The 23,649-nt window shown below is 40.5% G+C and overlaps 1 protein-coding gene across 1 annotated transcript; it reads left to right on the top strand.

The window, feature by feature from the left end:
* The first annotated feature begins 1,167 nt into the window (after positions 1-1,167).
* Positions 1,168-23,082, top strand: LOC141476929 (fructose-1,6-bisphosphatase isozyme 2). Its single transcript, XM_074165860.1, has 7 exons — positions 1,168-1,603; positions 4,210-4,372; positions 5,303-5,395; positions 10,940-11,080; positions 12,282-12,419; positions 17,782-17,901; positions 21,077-23,082. Exons 1-7 carry the CDS (start codon positions 1,431-1,433, stop codon positions 21,269-21,271), a joined length of 1,023 nt encoding a protein of 340 aa, XP_074021961.1. The 5' UTR covers positions 1,168-1,430; the 3' UTR covers positions 21,272-23,082.
* Positions 23,083-23,649: the final 567 nt, after the last annotated feature.

Genomic DNA, 23,649 nt, shown 5'->3' with positions numbered 1-23,649 from the left:
GAGGCTGATTTCAAAGTAGAAAACCTTAGCATTCAAATCCCTTTACAACTCTCTAAGTAATGTGCCGTTCATAGGTGAAGAGACGCTTTTAGGAAAAAATCCGAAGAAATGCCCACAATTAAAAATGGAATGCAGAGGGAAATCCAAACTCTTTGCCTACAGCTGCAGTTCCTCTTAACAAAAAAAATTTTGTTACTTTTTTTTTTTTCTGACATGATTTTAGCACAGTAATTTTGGTGAAATGAATGATAACAATGAAACTCAATGAAACTTTTCTTCTTTAACTCCTCATTTGCTTGTTTTGCTTGTGGGCTTTCCAGGTATTCTGCTTAAAAATAAAAAGTTGTAGTAAGTACAATGAAGGCTACAACATATAATTGTTCTTACTGCCTTATCTGAGTGGGAAGATAGTGCTGTAATTAACATGGGTAATTCCGGTGTTCCAGATAGCATGGAAGTAGTTCACTGGCATTTCTGTCTACCTTCACATTAGCTTCATGTCATCCAAGTATATTGTTTGTAAAGAGTTATTGGCAGTATAATTGCAAACTTGGACATACCTGTATTTACATGGTGCACTAAAATAGCAAAGCCAAGGTAAAATTTAATTTTGTGAGTTATGACACAAAAGGCTTCATTTGTAAATTATTGAAAAAATAATTACTTTGTAACCAAACAAGCCACAGCTCACCAATACTTCTGATTCATGCAAGACCTATATATTATTACAAGTAGCCCAGACTAGGAATGAAGTCATTAAAATGGAATCACAGCAATCTACTAGCAATGTAAAACATCTTTAATAAATACATGTCCAGATGCACCCTGCATCTCCGGTTGATTGCCCTGGGATGTGCCATACATGTTCAAAACTTTCCTTTATGGGGAAGGCCAAAAGGGGTTAAGCAAGCAGGGACTGAGGCAATGTGGGAAGGGAACTTCACCATCCGGAGTCACAGCGCGGCGGGTGCTCTGCTGCCTTGCACATCGTGCGCTTTGCCTTGCCTTTTGGCCTTGGCATCGTGACTTTGCTCATCCGTGCTTACGGCTGAGCAGCGGCTACCGGAAAGCAGTTTCCAGCTAAGCACCCAGCAGGAGTTTTGCATTATAAGCAGTCTAACACGCAGTTAGAATGTGTGACTGGATCTGCACAGCACTAGATTCAGTGTGAGGGAAGGGCAGCTGGAGCAGTGGTCGCTCAGCTGTAGTCCTGTCTCAGGCTCCTTTCCCGCATCCTGGAAGAGCTGTGGAACCAGCCTAGGGTGCAGTTATTCTGAGCACTCAATCACATGGTCTCAGAAACATCTTAATAAACTCTGACCAGCAACCCAGCCAACAGCTCTGCCTCAAAATAAAACAGCTACCCAGGATCTCAACGGAGCAAGCGTCTCGTCCAGCTGAAAAGATAGGAACTCTGGTACCCAGCAAAAATGTCCGACAAAACCCCCTTCGAAACGGATATGCTGACTCTCACACGATTCGTTATGGAGAAGGGACGCCGCGTTAAAGGAGCGACTGGGGAGCTGACACAGCTGCTCAACTCCATGCTGACTGCCATAAAGGCCATTTCCTCTGCAGTCAGAAAGGCAGGCCTTGCCCACATGTGAGTCCTACCTAGCAATATGGGGAGGAGGAGGATGTAGACAGACAGCTACTTGCACAGCAAGGCTGGGGAGAGGACAGGGATTCATAAATATGTTGGAAGTGTCTTTTTTTAAGCCGAGTGACTGCAGGCATGAGTTCAGAGCCTGCATTATCAAGAGTGGAAAGTGGGAGATCTCTCTTTCGGGAGCATTTTAACATTGAGTGCAAGATAGACATTTAGACTAACTACTGTTCTGTAATATTTTACTCTAAAAATTTGTCAGAACTTCAATGCACTGCTCACTTCCTTATCCCTTGTATATGTTGATACTGATCTACTTTTAAATCTACTGTGAATTTGCTGAATATCACACCATGATATTTTTAATGCAGAGTATCACACTGTGATATTTCCTGCTAACATCCAAGTCGGGTGCTGAGCTGTGTGAATCAGGGCTTGGCTTGTGTTGTGAAGCTGATGTTCTGCCTGACTGCAGTATAAGTAATGCTCTAAAGCAACAGCCCCACAAAAAACGCCATTTGCTGCCATGCATGATTGCATTTCCCCTTCCTTCCTTACCTAGTATCAAGGTGACAGGTGGGCAGTCTTAAAAGGCCCTATATGAAAAACACACACAACAATTTGGCATTAAGTGGTTTAGCAAATGGAATAAAGAATTTCCTTAGCAAAGCCTGGAATGAACCAAGCTGTTCTCACACAGCCAGGTGAAATAGACATGGGTTTCATTCTTTTAAAGGTGATCTATCTGAAGCAGTTCAAAGAGCTGGAACATCCTAATAAAATTATGCTTTTAAAATATACAGGTTTTGTGATGTGTTGAAATATAAGTCTTCTGTACATGCCTTTGTATGTGCATATGCGTACATGCATAAAGAAAAAAAAGGAATATATTTGTACAAGAAAGACAACATTTGTAATTTGTTTTTTTGGGTTTTGATGTCTTTTGTTCGTTTTTTTGCATGGAAACACCAAAATGTAGGACACAGAATTTTTTTTTGCGATTCTGTTGACTATTTGGTCAAAGTCCTCAATGATCTTTGCAAATCATTAATTCAATGTCTCAATATTACCACCCTCACTTTATGGGCATGGACCATAATATGTCAAGAGGACATGAGACGTACTCAAAGTTTACAGCAGTGTCAGGCTCCTGTGCCTTAACTGTTAAACTGCACTTTGTCTCTGTACTTACTAGGTGAAGCTGAGCCGTTTCGCCTCCCTGACCTAGAGGAACAGTTGCTTATATCTCATTTTTATCTTTCAATATACAATCTTTGAAGCATTTAATAAGTGGCGAGAACCTCCATTTGATAGACTAGAAGTGGAATAGCCATCTAGCCTAAGGACACATGGCTACTATGCTAGATCAATCTCCCCTTCAGAAGGAAAACATCCATTATGTTAAAGAGCAAATGTCTCTTTCTATAAAGTTTCAGGTGTTGAACCAGAAATATCTAAAGTATCCAAATACAAAAAGGAGTAACTTGCACCATTCAAATTACTGCAACTAACCACAAAATTTCAGAAATTCACACGGCAAACTTTCAACCACAGTGACTGGCTTGCATCCACCTGCATTTGTGAAGTTAGAGAGCTCTGATTTTCCTAGCCCCCTCCAAATAAGAGACTGTGAAGTGAATTCTTTAATGTTGAAGAGTTTAGCATGAATTTTTAACAAATTTGCTATTCAAAAAGTAAAGAAGAACTTTTTCCAAGCCATAGAGTTGAGCTAGGAATGTGCCTGAAAACACACTACCTGGAGAATGCCCTGAAAATCCTGTTCCTTTCCAGTATCTCAAACTTGGCATGCTGAAATAGAGTGTCCATACTTCTGAAAATCATCAGGCAGTTTTGAGCTTTGGGTGAGACAAAAGACCTACCCTGCCCCCAACTATTTTATTTTTTTCAATAACATAAAAATGCTATATCTATTCCCTGTACCATTCCTTTTAGTTCCAAAATGCCCAGACCACGCACATGCTTCCTCAAATGGAAATCTCAGAAATATGTACAGTACTATATACTACAGCATTAGAATATTGCTAAAATCAGGATAGGAAACGGAAGCATCATCCTAACTCAGCCAAGCATCGCCAAATAAAACCGGCCTTGATCCTGAGATACAGTTCAGCATGGGGAATTATCTGGGGGTATCTTTAAAACTTCTGATTTTGTGGTGGCTGGGGACTGAGTGGATGTGTGTTAAAGAACCATTATGGAGCTCTGAGCAGCCACCAGCAGAAAATAATGCAGATGTTGACTGCCCCTTTTCCTTCCTCAAAGCTACTTCCAGTTGCTCTGTGGGGCTGCTAGGGAAGCCTGGCATCCACTGGCATGGCTGTGGGCTCTGCTCCTGGCCTGGAGAATATCCAAGCAAAAGGACATAGGTAAAGCCCCAAAATGGTGCCATCACCCTTTCTCTATCTCATTCACCCTTTTATTTTCTAGCAGCAGCAACCATCTCCTAATGCACCTTAGCAGTTTAATACAAAAGTTAGAGGTGTGGGAAGATGAGAGGAAGGAGCCCTCCTGGCTTGTTTTTTTCTTAAAAACCTGTAACATTGGCCTCCCTCAGGTTTCTTGATATTTTTACTTTTCTGTAGGTTTGGTATAGCTGGCACTGTGAATGTGACTGGTGACGAAGTGAAGAAGCTGGATGTATTATCCAACTCCCTGGTGATTAATATGCTCCAGTCCTCCTACAGCACCTGCGTCCTGGTCACGGAGGAGAACAAGGAGGCCATCATCACCCCAAAAGACAAGCGGGTCTGTGCAGCAACTTCCTGCAGGGGGGTTATCGGCTCAGGCAGCAGCAGGTGGCACTCTTGTTTCAAATATGAAACCTGGGCCTAACCCCAAAATCAACCCTTCCCGGGGGGAATTCAGAAAATTTGCAGCATTACTGCATTGTTTTGATTAATAACTGTGGCGGATGGCATGGTTTCAACAGCTAACAGAGCTGTGGAGGGTGAAATGATTATTAAAGTTGGGGGGTGGGGAGGGCAGGGAAATAATTATTTTGGAGCTTGTTAATACACCCCAGATCCCATGTGTAAGTGTACTATTACATTGCCTGACCGCCAGTGTAATAGTTTTGGATTACATTAATATTTAGGCAAGACAAAATGAGATGAGAAGCTGGCAAAACTGGGTTTTACGTTACACGCTCAGAGGAAACACCTGACTACTTCATCAGGCTTCCCTTAGGAGGGGTTCCTATTGCACCGAGATGCTGCTCAGGCTGATGTAACCAACCCTTTCCCTGAGGTGTCTTCTTTCTACCTTCTTACTGTCAAACCTCACATCATGGGTGAACCTTTTCATCCAGAACAAAATGTAACAAAACAACACATATTTACTTGAGGAAGACGCTTGCTTCCAGAATGAGTCACTCCTTTTGCTTTCAAGCGAGTTCTTGCACTGTGTGGCAGTAGAGGACTGCTCCTTTCTGTCATCAGGTTTTGTGCTCTCTGAGCAGAAACATGCCCTCTCCTATTTCCCTGGCAGGCCCTGCAGGGAGTGGGTGTTGTGCTGCAGGGCCACCTGGGTCAACAGTGCAGCCTTCTCTGGCAAGCGGTGTCAGGAGTGCTTGCAGGGCTAAATGCAGTCACAAAACCCCAGGTTTTGTCAAGTAAAAAGAAATAACAGTGCAAGACTACAGATCACTTAATGCTTCCCTTGCCCTTTCTGTTTTAGGGTAAATATGTGGTGTGCTTTGACCCCCTTGATGGCTCATCCAATATTGACTGCTTGGCACCGATAGGAACAATATTTGCTATCTACAAAAAGGTAAGAGTGTGAATGAAGCACACGTGGCACAATTCACTTGGTGAAAGAAAAATGTCTCGGGTATACCAGCTTGCTTAGTTTCTTCCCTGGGTACTTTAAGAGTCTTTAGGATCAACAGAGCCTCTGAAAGAGGAGAAGAGGTAACACTTGAGATTCATGTGTGCTAAAATGCTGCCTGAATTCCCAGGAAGGGGACACTCAGCCCCATGAAATTGTTAGGTATCAGCACTTCCCTCCTCCAGACACACAGGCACTTAAATAAAACCCTCTCACCATCAGGCAGCTAGTTGAGTCCTTCAGAGATGCTTCACTTGCTGCAGGATAGCTGAGGGGTGTTGTGGTGCCCACGATACTGACTGAGGAGGGCTGACGGTCACTGCCTGGACCATACCATGGTCAGCAGTGTGGTGGCCTTCCAGTGCGAGTTAACATGCCTGCTATGGATAGGGGTTTATAAGCATGCCAACAATGGAGGCCACCTGAGACTGAAGGAAGCAATCACCTACAGCCACCAGGGTCTTGCCAGCACGTCTGCTGCCATGGAGCTGCACAGAACAGCAACTACACAGCCAATTAACAAACATTAATAGTTAGAGTCATGCCAAGTCTTGTGATTTGATTGCTAATCTCCCAGCAGTTGGTGTTTTTCCTAAAGCCTGAGCTCACAGTCATATGACTATGGGAGACCCTCAGCCATCACTATTCTGAAGTAACATTTACAGCACTTGTGACTGCAAGGAGGTCTTTGCAGACTCAGACACTACACTTCAAACATATGAAGATATGCTTTTGAAGTCTACTCTCATCTTTTAATTTCCAATTTTCAATTGGGCAGTCCTTGTTTTTTGCATTTCTGGTAGGTAGTACACTAATCTTCACTGTTGAGAATACACATCTACTAGTAAACCAAATAGTTACAGCACAATCTCAAGAGGGTCACGGCACAAGCCAAGTGCTGGCATATGGCTCTCCACTCTGCTAATGGGTAGTGCAAACCCCCATCACAAATACAGCCCAGGCCAGACAACACTGAGATGATGCCTGGGTATGGCTTGTGGAAAGAGCAGCCCAGGGACTACCTCCAGTACTGTCTACCACCTTGCTTTTGCAGGGAAGAAAGCTTAGCTTTCTGTATGGATGCAATCCCTGCCAGACACCCTTATGGTAAACAAAGGGGTCCCAACTCTTTTCATTTATCTTTCTAACGAAAGCCTAAGAGACTACAGCGCCTCCTGACACTTACCGTAGGCAATAACTGCCTTGTCCACTATTCTTAAAGGTGGTAAGCACCATCTTACAAATATTAAACATTAGCTTTCTCTTTAGAAGTGTTGTGTTATGTTACTCTGCATAAATATAAAGGCAAGAGCTCAGTGTTATTAATATAGCTTAGCAGGTTGAAATAGAGATTAGATTTAATTTACCTGCTAATGTGTGTAAAGACTATGGACTGCTCAGTCTTCCCTAGGATTCTGCTTCAGGACTGAAACATTTCCCAGAGAACTCACATTTTTCCCAAATGCTCAAGTTTTCAATTAATTTTCCCGTCCTTCCATAGTTGTTGCTCTAATATATATTAACATATTTGTTGTAAATACTGTTTCCAAGTAACTGGTTTTCATGTGGGTGGATATCCTTCAGTGCTTCATAAAAAGAAAATTACATTGCTTTGTACAAATGCTTCATATTCAAATGAAACCCCTGCTGCTAGGATGAAACAGTTTGTCAACTTACCAATTTTCCCTGGAAAGTTAGAAACAATGTTAAATTTACAGACTTTTTCACTTGCATAATTCTTTCCGTTAAAATGCTAATTCCAAAGTACATGTTAATTAATGCGCCTTCCTCTCAGACAAGGCAATTTCATAGCAACACTATTAACTTCAAATCCTTTGAAATAATGAAACAATAATAAGTGGTTTATTCATTGTTACAGAAGGGTAGTATGAAAGGAATAAAAGTGAGAAGTTTATCCCAGTGGATGGGAATCACTTAAAAAAGAAAATATAAATTCAAGCCATTTAAAGTTCATGAACATAATTTTGAAAGAGCTGGAAAAATTGTAATTCCAAAGGATGATCCTTAACACCTGTCTGATATTTGGTACTTTCCAGTTCTCAGATGATCGCATGACTGATTTTCTCACAATGTCAGCACCCTAACTTTATTTCCAAAGACATACCCTCTAGAACTAAAATATTTGCCTCTTTTTATTCAAAACTGAAAATGGTTCTCTGGCAACTCCCAATCCTGAGCCACCACCACACCATGGTACCATTGCCTCCTGCCAGAAGAGCACTGCATCAGTTTCTTAGAGAAAGACACTGGGAAATAAATGCCATCTAAGTTTTATTTACTTTTCCACCCATCTTTTGCTTTTGGAAGCACGGGAGGTATTGTTAAACAGACCAGAAACGTCAGAAAAGTGGGGCTGAAGGAGTAGCCTTGCTGAATTAGCAGAAGCCAGAGCAAGCCATAGGACCTTGACAGTCCCTGCCACTAAGGGACTCTCAGCTGCTGGATTGTCAGGATGTGGTGACAAAAAATAAGCATTTTTTGCTTGGATTCTTCCCAATTTTTCATATGACTGAGCTGAATCTACAGCTCTGTTCATAGTCCACATATATGCTATGAAACTCTGCTGCTGTTTCATTCTGATTTTAATTTGTAACGTTGCCTGGATCCTCAGATGTATTTTATTTGCCCACCCTTCTTTGTCATAAGGACAATGTCACTCTCTCCATGCAATCCCTCAGGCAGAAGGTGTAAGAATTCAGGACAAACACAAAAGATACTCAGGAAACATGTGATACAAACAGAGACCTGCAAACCAAGTCCTTCCAGAGCTACTCCCAGTGCTGATGAGGACTCCCTCATGTGATGTTGGCAAATCATACATGCAAAAATTTTCAAACAAGATATCACTTGAGGGTACCCCTATAGCCAGACTCTGGTGACCTTGTTTCATCTGCTTAACACCAATGAGCCAACGTAACTGTGTCAACACTCCTCAGAGCTTCTCTGCAGTCCCTCTGCCTATTTCAGTACTTTGCAAAAAGACCTCTAAAGAGATTTCACTACCACCATCTTGTAGTCAAAATATAATAGATAGGGAATCTCTCTGTGCATTGGAAAGAAGTGAAAATATTCAGCTTAATTCCCTAGTTTGTTTCACAGTGCACGGTACTTGGCAGGACAAAACTCTTGCAGTCCTAACAGTGAAATATCAGCTGATCTCTAGCTTTTTTACATTCTGAAAAGCTCTGCAAAATGTTTGTTTGAGACTGAGCTTTTTTTCCTTCCTTTTGGAGGCTTGCTCTTCGAAACAAAGTTGTGAATAGGGATGAAAAAACAAGTGAATTCTGTCCAACTGTTCATCTCCTGAGGGAGGAGTTCCTCTGTTTTTTCAGAACAGTTAACAAATATGTGGTTTCTCAGCCATATAAACACAGAAAATGCATTTAAGAGATAGGAGTGAAAATCTTATTTCAGAAAAATACATTTTAAATCAATATCATATGTAACCAGCAGCTACATATACCATGTTCTATAAAATTAATCTCTCTACTGTGTTTATACAAAATTCATTTTTATTTAATGACAAAAGCATACAAGAAGCTAGGAGAATCATAATATGTTTGCAACTAGTGGTGTAAATGTATAATTCTGCATTTAATGCTGCAAATAATTAGTTTATTATAGACAACCGTTGCTTTTGATATTGAGATGTATGTGCAATGGGGATATATTTTTGAAAGAGAAGATGCTATGTAGGGTATAATAGTTGGTTATATAAAAGATTGTTTAGCAAAAGATTAGCCACTAATAGTGAATATTCCACACTAATGGAATATACAAACAGGGGTTTTAACTAGTCTTCATCATATGCATTAGAAACTCCCTGAAAAAGGAGCCCGACATAGAGTAATTCCAAGGGAGTGCGTACCAGATGTATTTTTACATGCTATATTTCAGCTGTCATGAAGAGGTCATTAGGAACTGGATTTTTTTCCACAGAAGAACTTGGCAAAATAATAATTATAACAATAACAATAATAATTTTTGATAGGAATACAGCTAAAAACTCTGTAAGTACACGTAACAAAAGTAACAAAATCAGCTGAAAATTAAAACATTTTTATGTGGAATTACTGTCTTCATATGACATGAAATATGTAATTTTAGTGTTCCTAAATCTAGTTCTTCTCTAAATGTTGGTATACAATAACAAATGGGATCCCCAGGCTACCCTTAGCCTTCTACCTTGCTAAGACCATGGCAACTTGAGAGTTCCTTGCCATCGGACAAAGCAGAGAATTTTTCTGTTGGAGGAGAGGTGTTTTCCTTTGCAAAATATCTGTGAAATTCATTGTTGTTTTTTTAAAGAATGTACTCAATATTCATCAAATATTTTATTTCCACCACAAAGTGATCTCCAGTCAGTTTTATTTTTTTAAACACATATTTTGGGCTGGGCCTGCTATTTCCATTTAGCCGGTACTCAGCCTAATTGCGACTATGTAACCACTGAGAAACTGTCTGAGTTTGGATCAATAAAATGCTAAACCAGTGCCTGAAGAAAATTTCTCAGAGGGCTCTCATTTTGATTCCTTGTAAACTGCCATCAAAACATCCACAGAAGATCTGCCACAACTGACAAGCTTTTAAAGAAACACAAAGATCAAACATTCCCTACCCACTTTCTAGTCCCAGGAGGTGAAGGCTGGAGCCAGCCTTCCCAAGTACTCTTGGCTGTTCTCTCTCACCTCACCAGTCAAACTCTCGTAAGCCATGGCTGAGGCGCACCCCCAGAGCTGGCTGGAAATATTTGCACCAGGTCTGCTTGGGCTATTGTGGTTCTGTGATAACCAAAGTGCCAAATCAAAATATGAGTGTTGGAAATTGATTAAAAGCCTGAAGTCAAGTCCCATGTGAATGGTCTATGTAGGGTTATATATGCATAGCTGCACACACACACACATTACACATGCAAGTGGATTTGTTATTTTATATATAATAGAAACATTTATATTGCTTCAGTTACCCATCTCTTCACCAGCAGAGAACAATGCACAATCTTAGTTCCATCATGTTGCACCATTTACCCTTTTATTCTGCATTACTGGAAGAAGTTTGTCTGTAATGTCATTTACTGCATTCACCTCTCAGTTATTCCCTCTGAGGGGTGTCAGTATGACAGCTTATGTTTACATTGCCAGAAAATTAGTACCCCTCTTCTGTCTCAGATTTCTGATGATCTTGAATTAATAGACTGGGCTGTAATGCGAAGGTATCAGCTTTATTGCAGGTATCGTATTGATTGCATGACATGTATAAAACAACAAACTCTCAAGGTCCTGTCTCAGCGTGCACATGTACCTGTACCAAACTTGCCGTGAACTAGGGGGAATAATCTCTATTTTGGTTGTTTCAAAGGCCTCCACAGACACCAAAAGGAAATCTGCCCCATGTTATTATTGAAGTGTTGCTTTTATTGTTTCTTATAAGAATTTAACCTTCAGTCCTATGGTCATTTTTCCTCAGGAAACAGACGAGGAGCCCTCTGAAAAAGATGCTTTGCAGCCTGGACGCAATATTGTTGCTGCAGGCTATGCCTTGTACGGGAGTGCTACACTGGTCGCCCTCTCCACAGGGCAAGGAGTGGACTGCTTCATGCTGGATCCGGTACAGTCGTGGCGTTAATCACATTGCCACAGCTTTCTGTGCTTGAGTTACTCATTTTTCTTACTCCTTGTCTCTGTAATCCAAGCAATCTATGCGATTCTTTTTTCACCCACATCCTGGAGCATCCCACCTCCAGTTTACAAGTATCTAGTAATACATGAGTATGTTGCTTACAATACCTCTGTTTGTTTTTAATACTCAGTGAAAGAGAGTTTAGGTTAAACAGCATTTGAAACCCTGTTCATTCAAACCAGACTGCTGATTTGCACAAACGCTTAAGAAAATTTATTCTGAACGGTGTCTTTGCCTCCACTTGAAGGACTTCTGCTTTTTTCTTGTTCCTGCTCTTTCTGTCTGTAGAAGAACCTCAGCATGTTCAGCGTTTAGTCTGGGGCAAGGAATATTTGTTGATATAGTTTGTGCAAAGTGATGTCTGATTTCCTGAGTGCAACTTATTTTTAAGGCTAAGTCGTTTAAGCTGTGTACCCAACAGTTTGCAAAAGCACAACCATACACATACAATCAGACATGTGCCACCGCTTGGTCCCCAGCTCAGGAGCCCAACAACCGTTTCTGGAGGAATGCAGGAAGGAGATCACTCATTTGAGAACACTCATCAGTGTTAGATATGGGCAATAACATGGGATTCTTTATCATAAAAGGATGCATTATTATCAAAACTCTTTTAACTTTTATTAATAGGCTCATTCCAAGTGGGAAGAACGGGGAGCTGGTCTGCTCTGGTTAAAGGCAGAGGAAGAGAAGGTGGAAGTTGCACTCAAACTGCAGACAGCAACACCTAGGGGGAGCTGACCGCATTCACTTTAAGATATTTAGACAAGACAGGCAAGAAGAGTTCAAAAATCAGAAGGCAGTGTAATTTCTTAATTTGTAACGTTATGATTTGTGGACAGAGATTCACGATCCCTCTGCTTTCAGGAACGACTGGTATTCATTTGATATGCTATTATAGTCGAATTGCTTTTTGTTCATACTACTAATGTGTGAGAAGTTTTCATGAACTTAACGCAGATTCTGTGCTTTCTGCTCTGTTTGAAATACTGTGAAGTTATACACAAGACTGGTGCTGAAAGGACCAAGCTGTGCTAGCATTTCTGCTATCTCTAGCATGACAATTGTTATGGAAAGTCAACAAAATGTTTTGCTGCTTGCTAATAGCTGGTATCTTGTTCCTCTGTAGGGTCTTGGTGAATTTATTTTGGTGGACAGAGATGTTAAAATCAAGAAGAAAGGGAAGGTATACAGTCTCAATGAAGGTTATGCAAAGTATTTTGAACCTGCAATGACAGAATATTTACAGAAGAAGAAATTCCCTGAGGTAAGAAAATATCAGCACTGTACCTAATGTGCTGTGCACTGCCAAGCACTGCCTTCCATGCAGTCCTGGACAATGGGAAAGGATTTGAAGGCCTTGCTGAGTTCAGCCCATGTAACTCTTTTGTGTTATCAGGTTCATTTTGGATATGTATCCGATGTGTTGGTTTCTGGTGCCCTGACATATAACTTAGAGCTTAGAAAGTAAATTCATAGATTGCTCATCACTGTGTGGAGGAAAATGTGCTGTACATGAAGAACCATTTTCTTTTTCAACAAAGCTCTGAAACTGTGCTGGCAAAATGGGGAGACTACCCTTGTTTTCTAGCTTTTCTGAATATGCAGCTCAGTCATATGTGCAGCTGGGCATTTGGGACTAGATTCTATGTATGGCCCAGAAGGTGCTTGTAGGGATCTGGGTGGCATCAATTGCATCTGAGAGATGCAGTATCACTCTTGCACTGTCTACTTGCATCATATGGAGCACCAACCAAGCCCCAGGTTGAAGGTAAAAAAAAAAGGTGTAAGGCACAATTTCACTATATTCTGCTGTTAAGAGGATTATACGGTATCCCTCAGAGAGAAAAAGCTGAGACTATCTCATGTCTGATGAACTTCCTTGTGGAGACATACAGCTCTGTATGGCCTCTAGTCAATGCTAGGAGGACACAACACAAGCTCTCAATGTGGAAAGCTGGAAGCTCTCTAGAAAGTGAAGCTACTTGAAAGGACAGCTCTGTCATGTGATTCACTAAATCCTTAGGTTAGGACATACAGGAAAAACCTCATTTGAAAACAGTATGTTATCTCAAATCTGTGCTTCATTTGAGGAAAAGCTATTGAAAGTGTTCTTGCACTAAAGCAGCAGAAGTTGGCGAAAGGTGGTTTTGTTACTAAAGCAAGAACCACAGTAGTACATGGATTTTTTGGGGGAGGGGAAGCCTTCTCAAGGGTGCTGAGCAAGCACATCGCTTTGCTGCTCTGAGATGTAGGGTTGTCTGCGTGAGGAGGGCCGAAGCACCAATGTTATGCTCACAAAGCACAAGGAAGTGCTCTGCCAATCTGAAAGGTTGTTATGATCCTGTGTTTTGGAAACAGCATAACTCAGCTCCTTGATTTAAAAAGGGTATTATGCATTGTGGAAGGACAAGAGAGAGGTGTTGCCACTCTTCTGTAGCATGAAACCTGCTTCCTGGCATACTCTGTAAGCCTTACTAGCTACAGCCACATTGGTGCTGCTCCTACCTTCCCTGCAGCACCTAGGTGGAGCATTGGTCTGTGTCTTCTCCTCTTCAGCACACAGAAGGGCACTGGGAGGTATCTGCTGCAGATCCCCTGCCTGTGACTTGAGTAGTAACTGACATGTGGGGTGTGGGGGACCCCTTCTTACTCAGGTGGCCCACCATCACCCTATGGCCTTCTGGCCACTAGAAGTCAAAAGACTAGGTATTAATTTCAGCTACTTGTCACTTTGTTATCCCTTTTTTCCCTTTGATCCTACCTCTGTTTGTTCCTTCCTGTGGTTCTTGGTCGACACGCTGCTCAGATGACTCTCTAGCATTGCCACAGAAAACTGAAAAGTTAAAAATAAAACAGGCAAACAACGTAGAATGTTGTCCACAACATATCCCATGTTCTGTATCACTGTCATTGGCAATCAAACATTACAAATCAACTGTCTGTGGAGAGGAGGGGTTTTCCCTTAGTATCTAACAATAGCATCCCAGATCAGACAGTTTGGACTACAAAGCCATGTTCGCCCTCAAGGTTTCTTGTGGACTACCTAAGGCATCAATTCTGACTTAAAAGCAATGGAAAAGTGCTGCCGTTCTGCAGGTCAACTGTAAATCTCCTCCCATTGCCATCAGGGATCTTAGTGGGAAATACTCATCTATACACACCTCTTTTGGAACAAGAGTCCAGAGTAAAGCTTTTTCTTTGTTAAGCACCACAAAATCTCCTGATGCTTAACCAGCTTGAAGAGCAAGCTGCTATTTGCAAGACTGCCTGTAATGCAATGCTTTTACTCCAGTCTGCACTATATAACAGGCACTTCTGGGCTAGGAACTGTTTCTGCACAAATTTCACTCTAACTCCTTCCCAAAGTGGATTCTTCCTCCAGTAATGCCTGCAGGACCCGAGCCTCTAGCTTGCACTGGTTCACTGATGGTAGAACTCAGAAACGTGCCATGGGCATCATCATACTTTGCTGTGCCACCTATTTTTATCTTTGCTTCCTACGGCCACAAGAGAAGTTGATTTTCATTGCAGCTTGGTGATTGAGAGCCATGCAATGGAGATTTCCTTAGTAAGGATTTGCCTTAGCAATGCCATCAAAAACTTATCATCAACAGCACATTTCAGCATGAAGCATTCTTCTGCTAGCCAGCCCAGCAGTGCCCGAGTGACATAAAAAAACCTAATAAAAACACTGTGCTTTTGTCACCATAACTGTATATGGAACGAGGGATGCAGGGTGTTGTTGCTGTAGATTGAAGAAAAGACTCTTTTCCCCCCACTCTGCTTGTCATCACAGTTATGCAAGAAAACATGGTCTTGTTCTGCTGTGTAGGAACATAGCTGTCAGAAATCAGTAGAATAAAGAAGTGAGAAAGTGACTTCCATCACATTGTTAAGAAAAAAATTACAGGACCTATCTGTTATGAGCCCTTTTTGTTCCTCCGGGTTAAGCAAAGAAAAGCAGAGGAAAGGGTGAACCTAAGAGCAATCACAAGTTTACTCAAATGTCATGGATGCTGACCAAGGGAACAACAAGGTTCTCCAACTCTTTCATTAGCATCAGCTGAACCAGTGCAAAGTGCTGACTGGGCAAACACACAGCTTGGCATTACTCAGAACTTGGGATGAATTCACTAGCATTAGTGCTCTGTTATTTTGTTTGAGAAGAAAGCCTGGGCGATATGCCAACATGATTGCAACACCTATTAACTTTCTTGTCTGTAAGAAAATGCGTAAGTGACCAAACTAGAGAAATAAGAAGTAACATTTCTAGTAACTAAAAGGACTATTTATTCCTCACAAGCAGATAGGTAGATGTTAAGAGAGGTGAAAATTTTATTTCAGTCTGTCGTTCAAGTGATGACTGTACCAGAATGCAGGAATTTCTCTTCTGTATTTTTCTCAGCACAGTCTCAGTGTTGTGTTGCTAGGTGAATTTCTATCCGGGTAAGAAGCAACTAAAATTGTGAGTGGCATCTCATCAACTTCACAAAACACTGCCCATGTATAAGCTGTGTAAATGACCTGCACACAAATAGGAAACCCAGCACATCCCAAACGTATCTGATGGCTCAGATCCACAGGTAGCTCAGCTGTGCAGCTCATGGTTGGTAAATTTTATACTTGTGGGTTGCAGATTCTTCATTTGATAATGTCATAGAAGCAGTCCTTAGCAGTCTGTTTCAGGGCCTGCTTATGAACAATGTACTATGACTTTTCTTAATGTTTAATAAACTTTTCTTAAGATGTGCTTTACCACCTTCTGAAACCATAAAAGAGAGCTCTTCCTTTGACTGTATTTTTAAAGGAGATTTCAGACTGTAATCACATCTTTGCCTGAAAAATGTCTTTTCTTACACTGAAAACTTGTGTTGGTCTCTCTTTAATGCCTTCTAAGGTGTTTTGTCTGACCTCAGACTTTTGCAGTTGCAAAGTCACAAGTGTAAACACCTGTGAGATGGAGAAGCTATAATTTGAAGTCTAAATATGTAGTTACTTGATGGTAAGCTGTGAAAAATAAGGGATGAAATACTTGAAAATATTGTTCAGGTGTGCCTGGAAATAATAGGGCCATATTTAAACAAAACTAAGTATAAAAGCTCTATGGTGTGTCTTATCCATCATGTCTTTCACACTTTGTGTTGTTTTCCTCTGAATTTCCAATAGTTCTCCTAATATGTACAAGAAGAAAGAATCATGGAAATCAGCACAAGTACAGCTGAACAAGGCCTATTAGGCTGGAACTGTTCTCTGTTCCATTTTTACTACCAGCTATATCAAATATCCAAGCCTTATATTTAGTGGCTTTGGACTCCACTTGCTAGTACTGTGTTGCATTATATTATGCAATTTCATGACAATCTATTCCCATTTTAAAAGAGAGTAAATATTCAAACTTTATAGTTGCATAGAACAGTTTGAAAAAGTGATTTCGAAATTGAATTATGTTTTTTTCTATCTGTAGTTTTTTTCTTCCCACTTGTAGATTTTTTTCTCCCAGCTAATCTCATGATTTTGCTGGGAAGGGTGACTACCTTGTGATGTCTGACAGTCTTGGAGCTGGCATTGCTGAACAAATTCTCTATGTATTTCTCTGGATCTAGTATCAGCACAAGGCGAGCTTTGTAGAAAGCACTAAGATCTTTTATTAGACAAGTGATCCAGACAGAAAAAAACATGCAGAGATATTTTCAAAATTTTAGCATTGCAATATGCAAATATATATGTGTATTAAATGTCCATGAAGTTCCAGTCTCTAGCAATGTTCTGGGGAGGCAAAAAATCATCTGCTTCATTGAAGACACAGTGAGAGATATCAAAAGACCAACAGACTTCTTGGCATAGAAACTTTCAAAAAGATTTCCTTCAGTTTATATTTGCATGGTGTGTCTCCCTTTCATAAAAATATGGTGACGCATAGCTTTTTTCAGGTGAAGCTCACTTGGTGTATATAACTTCTATTTGTGCAAGACACCTTGCTTGTCTTCTGTATTTCCTACCTTACCATTTTTCACAACCAGGAAACCTGAGACAGATACAAATACTTCCCTGATTTCTCTCACTAAAATGACCTCTCCTACAACAACATTAAATTCTAAGCTGAGAGAAAGGAGATCTACATTCATTAATAAATTGCTGTCTCTCAATGAATGCTATGACCAACTTCAGAACTTGACAAATAAGCTAGAAGGAAAAAACTGGAGTCCTCTGGGAACCACCTGGATGTGTAGCGAAAAGTAACATCCCTCCTCATACCCTGCTTAGGACTCAGCGAAGAACCAGCAGTCAAATGGGTACCTTGTTCTGATAATATGAAGAAGCTTTCACTCACTGTTTGAAGTTTTTGCTTTTTCACAGACTGGGGGTTGATACCAAATTGTGCACTCAAACTACAGGCACCCTGGTTTCCATATTGTGAATGCAGCTCTTTGAAGTGCTTATTTTTGAACCCCATAGATGATCACTATGTCTTACAAAAGGCTAAGCTTCAGGCTGGTTTATGCATTTACAGTGTCCATAAGCAGACATTGATTTAAGTAGCTCTTATTCCTGTTTCATAACAAAATAACATTTTGCCATGCTATCAGCTGTCTAGCCTGGTAGATACAATGTTTTATGTTTTTTAGGATGGCAGTTCCCCCTATGGTGCCAGATATGTGGGCTCCATGGTAGCTGATGTTCACCGCACATTGATGTATGGTGGGATTTTCATGTATCCTGCTAATCAGAAGAGTCCTAAAGGAAAGGTAAGCCAAATCATTTGACTTACTCTCTGGTGAAATTAGTCAGCCTGATACGTCTGGTTTTCCTGGAGATGTAAAGGACTAGTTTAGATATATAAACAGATAATAATTTTCCACCCTTGTAGAAAATTATTGATGGATATGATGGTCAGCAGTTGAATTTACAAAAGAAATTAAGGCAATTGCCAATTTAGGCCAGAAATTTTCCTGTGTGCCTTTATATTACAAACTAGTAAAATGATTTTCACCTCAACCAAGCGATTTATTAATTTTTCTAAAGAGAAAAATTTCAGTGCCGTAGAAACCCATTGAGACACCTATGCAGAGCTGGCAGATACAACACAGGCCTAAGGAACCAAGACATGGTTAGACAACCAAGTATGCCTACCGACTGTTTCCAAAGGGTACTGAGCTTACTATCACCAGGCCTGCAAACACAGGCTTCTACTAACTGATCTGAAAGACTCTGCCAGTGGAAAGTGAGTTTCATGTGTGCTGAGATCAGTATTCTGGGAAAATATGACTTCCTATGTGGACATCTGTACAAAACCCACTGTGACTTAATGCGGTGCATTGCAATGCAATGCAGTGACTCCCTGAATCTGCTGGGCTGTGGACCATAGTCAACCTCAACTTTTCTTCTACAGCATCAGATACCCCTATTACCAAACTTTTAAACAAATATGTTTTAAAATAGATCTGTTATAACCAGGAACAACCAGTAACCTGCAGGTCATGCTTAGGGAATTATTGGCTCAATGCTTAATAGATTGGTCGTGGTGTTCTGACTCCAGGACCTTCTTCTTTCCTGGTCAATACCATACTTAAAACCTTCTATTCAAATGTTTTTCTGTCCTTTGCTGGTATGTGCAGGAATTTGCCCTCATAAAACTACCTGCCCTGTCTCCCATGCTGGTATCAGAACACCCTGATGCCTACAGTTTTTTAGGGACAGACAACTACTGGTTCCATCCTGGTGAGCACACATTTATCATAATAACAGCAGGTCCAAGTGGTCTGGGAAATGAGGAGAACAGGAAAAGGACTCTCTTCAGAATACACAACAGAAAATGTCTGCATTTTTGTCCAGGCAAATATGATTTAAATATTTGATACAGCATCCCAGAAAAAGAAAAACAAAAAAACCCAAACTCACAACACAACAAAAACCCAACCCCCCTTCACCTATTAAACAGTGTGGATCTGTTCGTGTATCAGAGCAAGAGACAAAAAAGGAATTCGCTGTGTGTGGGAGAAATGGGTTTGCTGACTGGACTCTTCAAATTAAGTTTTCTGTTTTGAAATCTCTGTTAAACCACTGTTGTAGAAAAAAAGATGAGAAATGGGACAAAGTAACAAACATACAAAATACTTATATAATCTTATAGAAATCAAGATAGCTTCACAAGTTAGCCTACACTCACTATTGGACTGATCTGGCTTGCACTGCCATAGCGGAAAGAGCAATGAAAGAAGCAAAACTGTACTATCATTACAAATAAAAGATTTCTTCTTTCCCTCTCAGAGTTGCAAGTATACAGAGTTCTTTTCACATAAACATCTTCTTGTTGCAGAGATAATGCCTTTGTGGCAGGTGCCCTGATCATCATTCCCCTGAAAGACAGTCTATGCACTTGGATAGAGAGCTGAGAGGAAGTAAATGTCACTGGAATTGATCCAAAGACTTTTAAGCAAATGTAAATTACATGCATATAAGCCCTTGCATGTAGAGCTCCTTCTTTAAGTTAAAGAAAGGATGAGAACAAAATGCTCAATGATCAGCACAGAATGAGTCAACAAATAGATCCTCTTTTCAAATACGATATGTTAGATAACATTTTTTTTATGAACTTGAAGCTTATAGTTCTATACTAGGTGAAAAGTGTTAAACCTACCTGAAGACAAAGCCCATGTGAAGACCCCTAAGTGCAATTGCTCTACTACTTGAAGGAAAACTGCTTTCCTTAAGCCACATAGTCAGAGTTAAGCAACAAGAAACTCAGCATGTGGTTCCACAGTGGTACCACTCCTGTTTTCTGGCTCATGATCTTCCAAAAGCTGGCCATGCACTAGGGCTATTGGTCCTATGTTGCCTGTCAGATGGAGTTCTTGTACCAGAAGTAGCACTTCAGTAGGCTTCACAGGTAAGAATGAAGGTAATATGCATTATTTGAGTTTGTGATATATCATGGTTTTATTACAAAGAGCATGATAAAGGAATGATGGGTAGTAAAGTCCTGTGTCCGACCCATTTCTTTGACTCTGTATATGGTTGCATTCTATCATGCTTCCTTTTTCCCAGAAAAAATTCTCTCTCTTGCATATATGAAAAGCACTTTAAACATAGTATGTACTAACATTGTTGTACATGAGCACTTCACAGACTGTCAAAGATTCAATTAAACCTGCAGAAATATAAGGTCTTTTTAAAATTAACCAGCTATCGCATATGTCCTTTTAAACACAGAAACTTTTGGCTCATGTCCCAAAAAAGTTTGCATTCCACCAGAACACAGGCACATTTTTAAAAGTAACATTTTTAAAGATGTGAAAAAATGCCAGGTCCAAACCAAAAGTACCTCTGCACCAAAAAGGAAAATTTGCTTTTAGTGATTACTGCAGTTACTTCTGAGAAGAGTCACTATCTGGATGAGTTCAGGCTACTAATATCTATTCACACTTCTGAAGACCACAATCAAATCCTGAAATTTGAAACTGGGAGCATCAAGTTTCAAACTCCAAAATATCCTGACCAAACACAACACTGTTACCCCAAACTTTGAGGTAACACATAAAGCCTGTACATGAGAAGCTGTTTTGGCTTTTCCTTCCTGGTACTGTTAATTTATCTGGCTTAACTGTTTTGCTGATGATGCTACTTTTGACATTTTTGCCAAAATACAGCTTCACTGATGCTGCACATTGATACATCAGGTTGGAAACAATGGTGGTGATGCTTGGATGCAGGGTCAGTACACTCTTCCTTGAAACAGCAGGTGTGAAAGGAGGTGAGGAAAGGAGGGGGAAGAAGGAGGGGCCAATAGAGAGACATCGCTGTTTAGATCAATTGATGTTCGGTGCATAATTTTCAAAAATCACGAACGGAATGTTAGGTTCTGGTAAGTCTTTTGGTGTATTTTCCCCCAAAGGCAATCACGAGTTCCCTCTTTCTTTCTAGCTCCGACTTCTCTACGAGTGCAACCCTATGGCTTTCATCATTGAGCAGGCAGGTGGGATGGCGACTACAGGGACTGAGGCAGTGTTGGATGTGAAACCTGAGAATATTCACCAGAGAGTCCCTCTAATCCTCGGTTCTCCAGATGACGTGCAGGAATACCTCACTTGTGTACAGAAACATCAGAAGAGCAGCTAAGGGCTTTTCCACATCAGACCTTCCTCCTCTGTCTTCAGTCTGCAGGAAAACCCATACCTTTCAAGATGGTGGTTTCTAAAGCAATTAACATCCATCTCTCAGTGAAAATCCCACTTCCTGAGAACAAGAAAAAAGTGAGAATGGTTGGTGGGAAAATCAAAAATTTCATTTCTCCATGCAGACAAATGTAAAAATCCTTTAACTCTGATTTATGCCATACAAATGTAAAGACAGAGGCCTGATTATTAAACAAAAGTGACTTACTTTATATAATATTAACAAAAAAAAGGGGATTGTATCAGTTCGTCCATTTGATCTGAAGCTTTGCATCTGATATTACTTGGTTGGCATTGTTTGAGACAGGATTTTCACATCAACATTCACAGTGCCATTATCTGGATTTTTTGCTAGAGGTTTTGTTGCAAGTGCTTTTTATCTTGTCAGCCCTGAGAAGACCAAAACTCTTGTGCTGTCTGAAACAGTGTTTTTAAGCTCTAAATTATGTATGTCTTGGATGATTAATAAAGATGAAAAGGCTGCAATGTGCCAGGGTATTATGATTCTCATAGTGCTCTAACATGCTCTAGGCAATCCTGCTTCAGCAGGGGAGTTGGACTAGATGATCTCTATGGTCCCTTCCAACTCTAAAAAAAAATTCAGTGAAAATTCAGTGAAATTCATAAGAACAGAAAAATTACGTGTTATTTACAGACAGGTAACTTTCAACGGCATAAATTACAATAAACCATTGCCATGGATGTGACAGTCAAATTGTGCATACTCCCTGTTTATCCACTGTTCTCTGCAACAGAAGATGAGCTATTGCCACAAAGCCACTGTTACACCTCCATTTTCTTTTACTTTTAAAGGTTCTCATTTCAGATTGAAGCTTGCCCTTTCATAACACGCTACACTGCCATTCCTAGCCACCACCAGCACACCCATCCTGTTGGTGTCCTAGTGCCACGGCTCAGACATGACACTGCCAAAGGAGATTGGGAATCCGTTCTGAATCTAGCAGGCATTCATTGACCAATGAGAGCAAAAATTATTAATTAAAAGAAATACGTGACTACGTTAAGTGATAAGGGTGTGAAAACTGGGGTTTAGGTTACCTTAAGTATTAGACATCCTGATGCCTTTATAACCTCCTTACTCCATTATATGGACATTTATTTTGGCGACTATTGTGCCATAAGCAACCCCTGCCCCGTCTGCTCATTTTCACCCCTGCACCATTCCCCCAGCCATGCTGGTACAAGACTTTATTAAGAACACTGTGAATTACATTAGGACACAGGTAGGCATTAAAAATACTCCTGCCAAGAAACTCCAATGGTTATTTTTAAACTTACAACTATGTTCTATTATTCATAAAGAAGAGGCAGGCTGAATAAAGGCAGACAGAAAATTATACAGGACAGGTGTATACCCTTAGGTATTGTTATCTGAGGGTGTGGATGTGATTTCAGTACCGCTTCAGGTATCAAAGGACTCTTTCTGCAGGTCTTTATCTGGCACTCTTTAAAGCTGTAACAGTGACAGCTGCCCAGGATCAGCAAGTACAGCATGTACTTGTTTATTCTGTTCCTTGTCATGTGCTTCCCGAATGTCTGCTATCAACAGCAAAACACAAGCAACACTTAAATCCTGGAGAATGAAGAGAAAGCAGAAAAAAATTAGAGGATCTATGTAATAGCCAACTTTGTACTGGAGAATGCAATTGTGCACTCCTATGAAACATAGTCAGCTGCGCACTGACCATGAAAGCTAGTAAGTCAGTTTTCCTGCAAATAAAATATGCAGATGGTGTATGTGTGCATATGTGTATATACATGTCTATACATGTATTTTATACATATATAGTCACTCTCTCTCTCTTCACCGCAATCCCCACAAAAGAACACAAATAGTTGTTGATGTCATCAATTTATTGAGAACCTCTATTACATTTTTTAAATTGGAAGCCTAAAACCAAGCATAATTCGAGGCTAGTCTAGTAAGCTAACAGTACCAGTACTGCATCAGAAGAAAGACCATGCGTATCCTGGTCCTGTTCCCAAAGGGCCAAGAGAGATGATTAAGGACAGAGTAAGAGGAGGGACTTGGTACTACCCGGTGCAACCACAGGGCTTCTAAAACCGTGGCTTTTTAGGGACATACTGAAAGAAAGTTTTGCATTGTGGTGGGTATACACACTCCAGTGACTAAGATCTGTGTTTCTGTGCTGGCAGTTAAACTATATATTTGCATACTGCGACATGTCAGCCATTCATTCAGTGCCCTAGTGCCAGCGTAACAGCACCTGAGTTGCCTTCATTTAAGTATGATTTCACAGCAAAATCTGCATATATTCCCAGCTGCTAGCCTCCCCATCA

The sequence above is a fragment of the Numenius arquata genome, chromosome Z, assembly GCF_964106895.1.
Source record: "Numenius arquata chromosome Z, bNumArq3.hap1.1, whole genome shotgun sequence".
Lineage (NCBI taxonomy): Eukaryota > Metazoa > Chordata > Aves > Charadriiformes > Scolopacidae > Numenius > Numenius arquata.
Note: the sequence above shows the minus strand (reverse complement) of the source record. Positions and strands in the feature narration are given on the sequence as shown.

Bases quoted from the DNA above. Each gene is read 5' to 3' on its own strand.
- LOC141476929 (XM_074165860.1), top strand. From the start codon at position 1,431: ATGTCCGACAAAACCCCCTTCGAAACGGATATGCTGACTCTCACACGA. The intron at 1,604-4,209 runs GTGAGTCCTACC...ACTTTTCTGTAG, and splicing joins AAGGCAGGCCTTGCCCACAT to GTTTGGTATAGCTGGCACTG. The intron at 5,396-10,939 runs GTAAGAGTGTGA...ATTTTTCCTCAG, and splicing joins TATTTGCTATCTACAAAAAG to GAAACAGACGAGGAGCCCTC.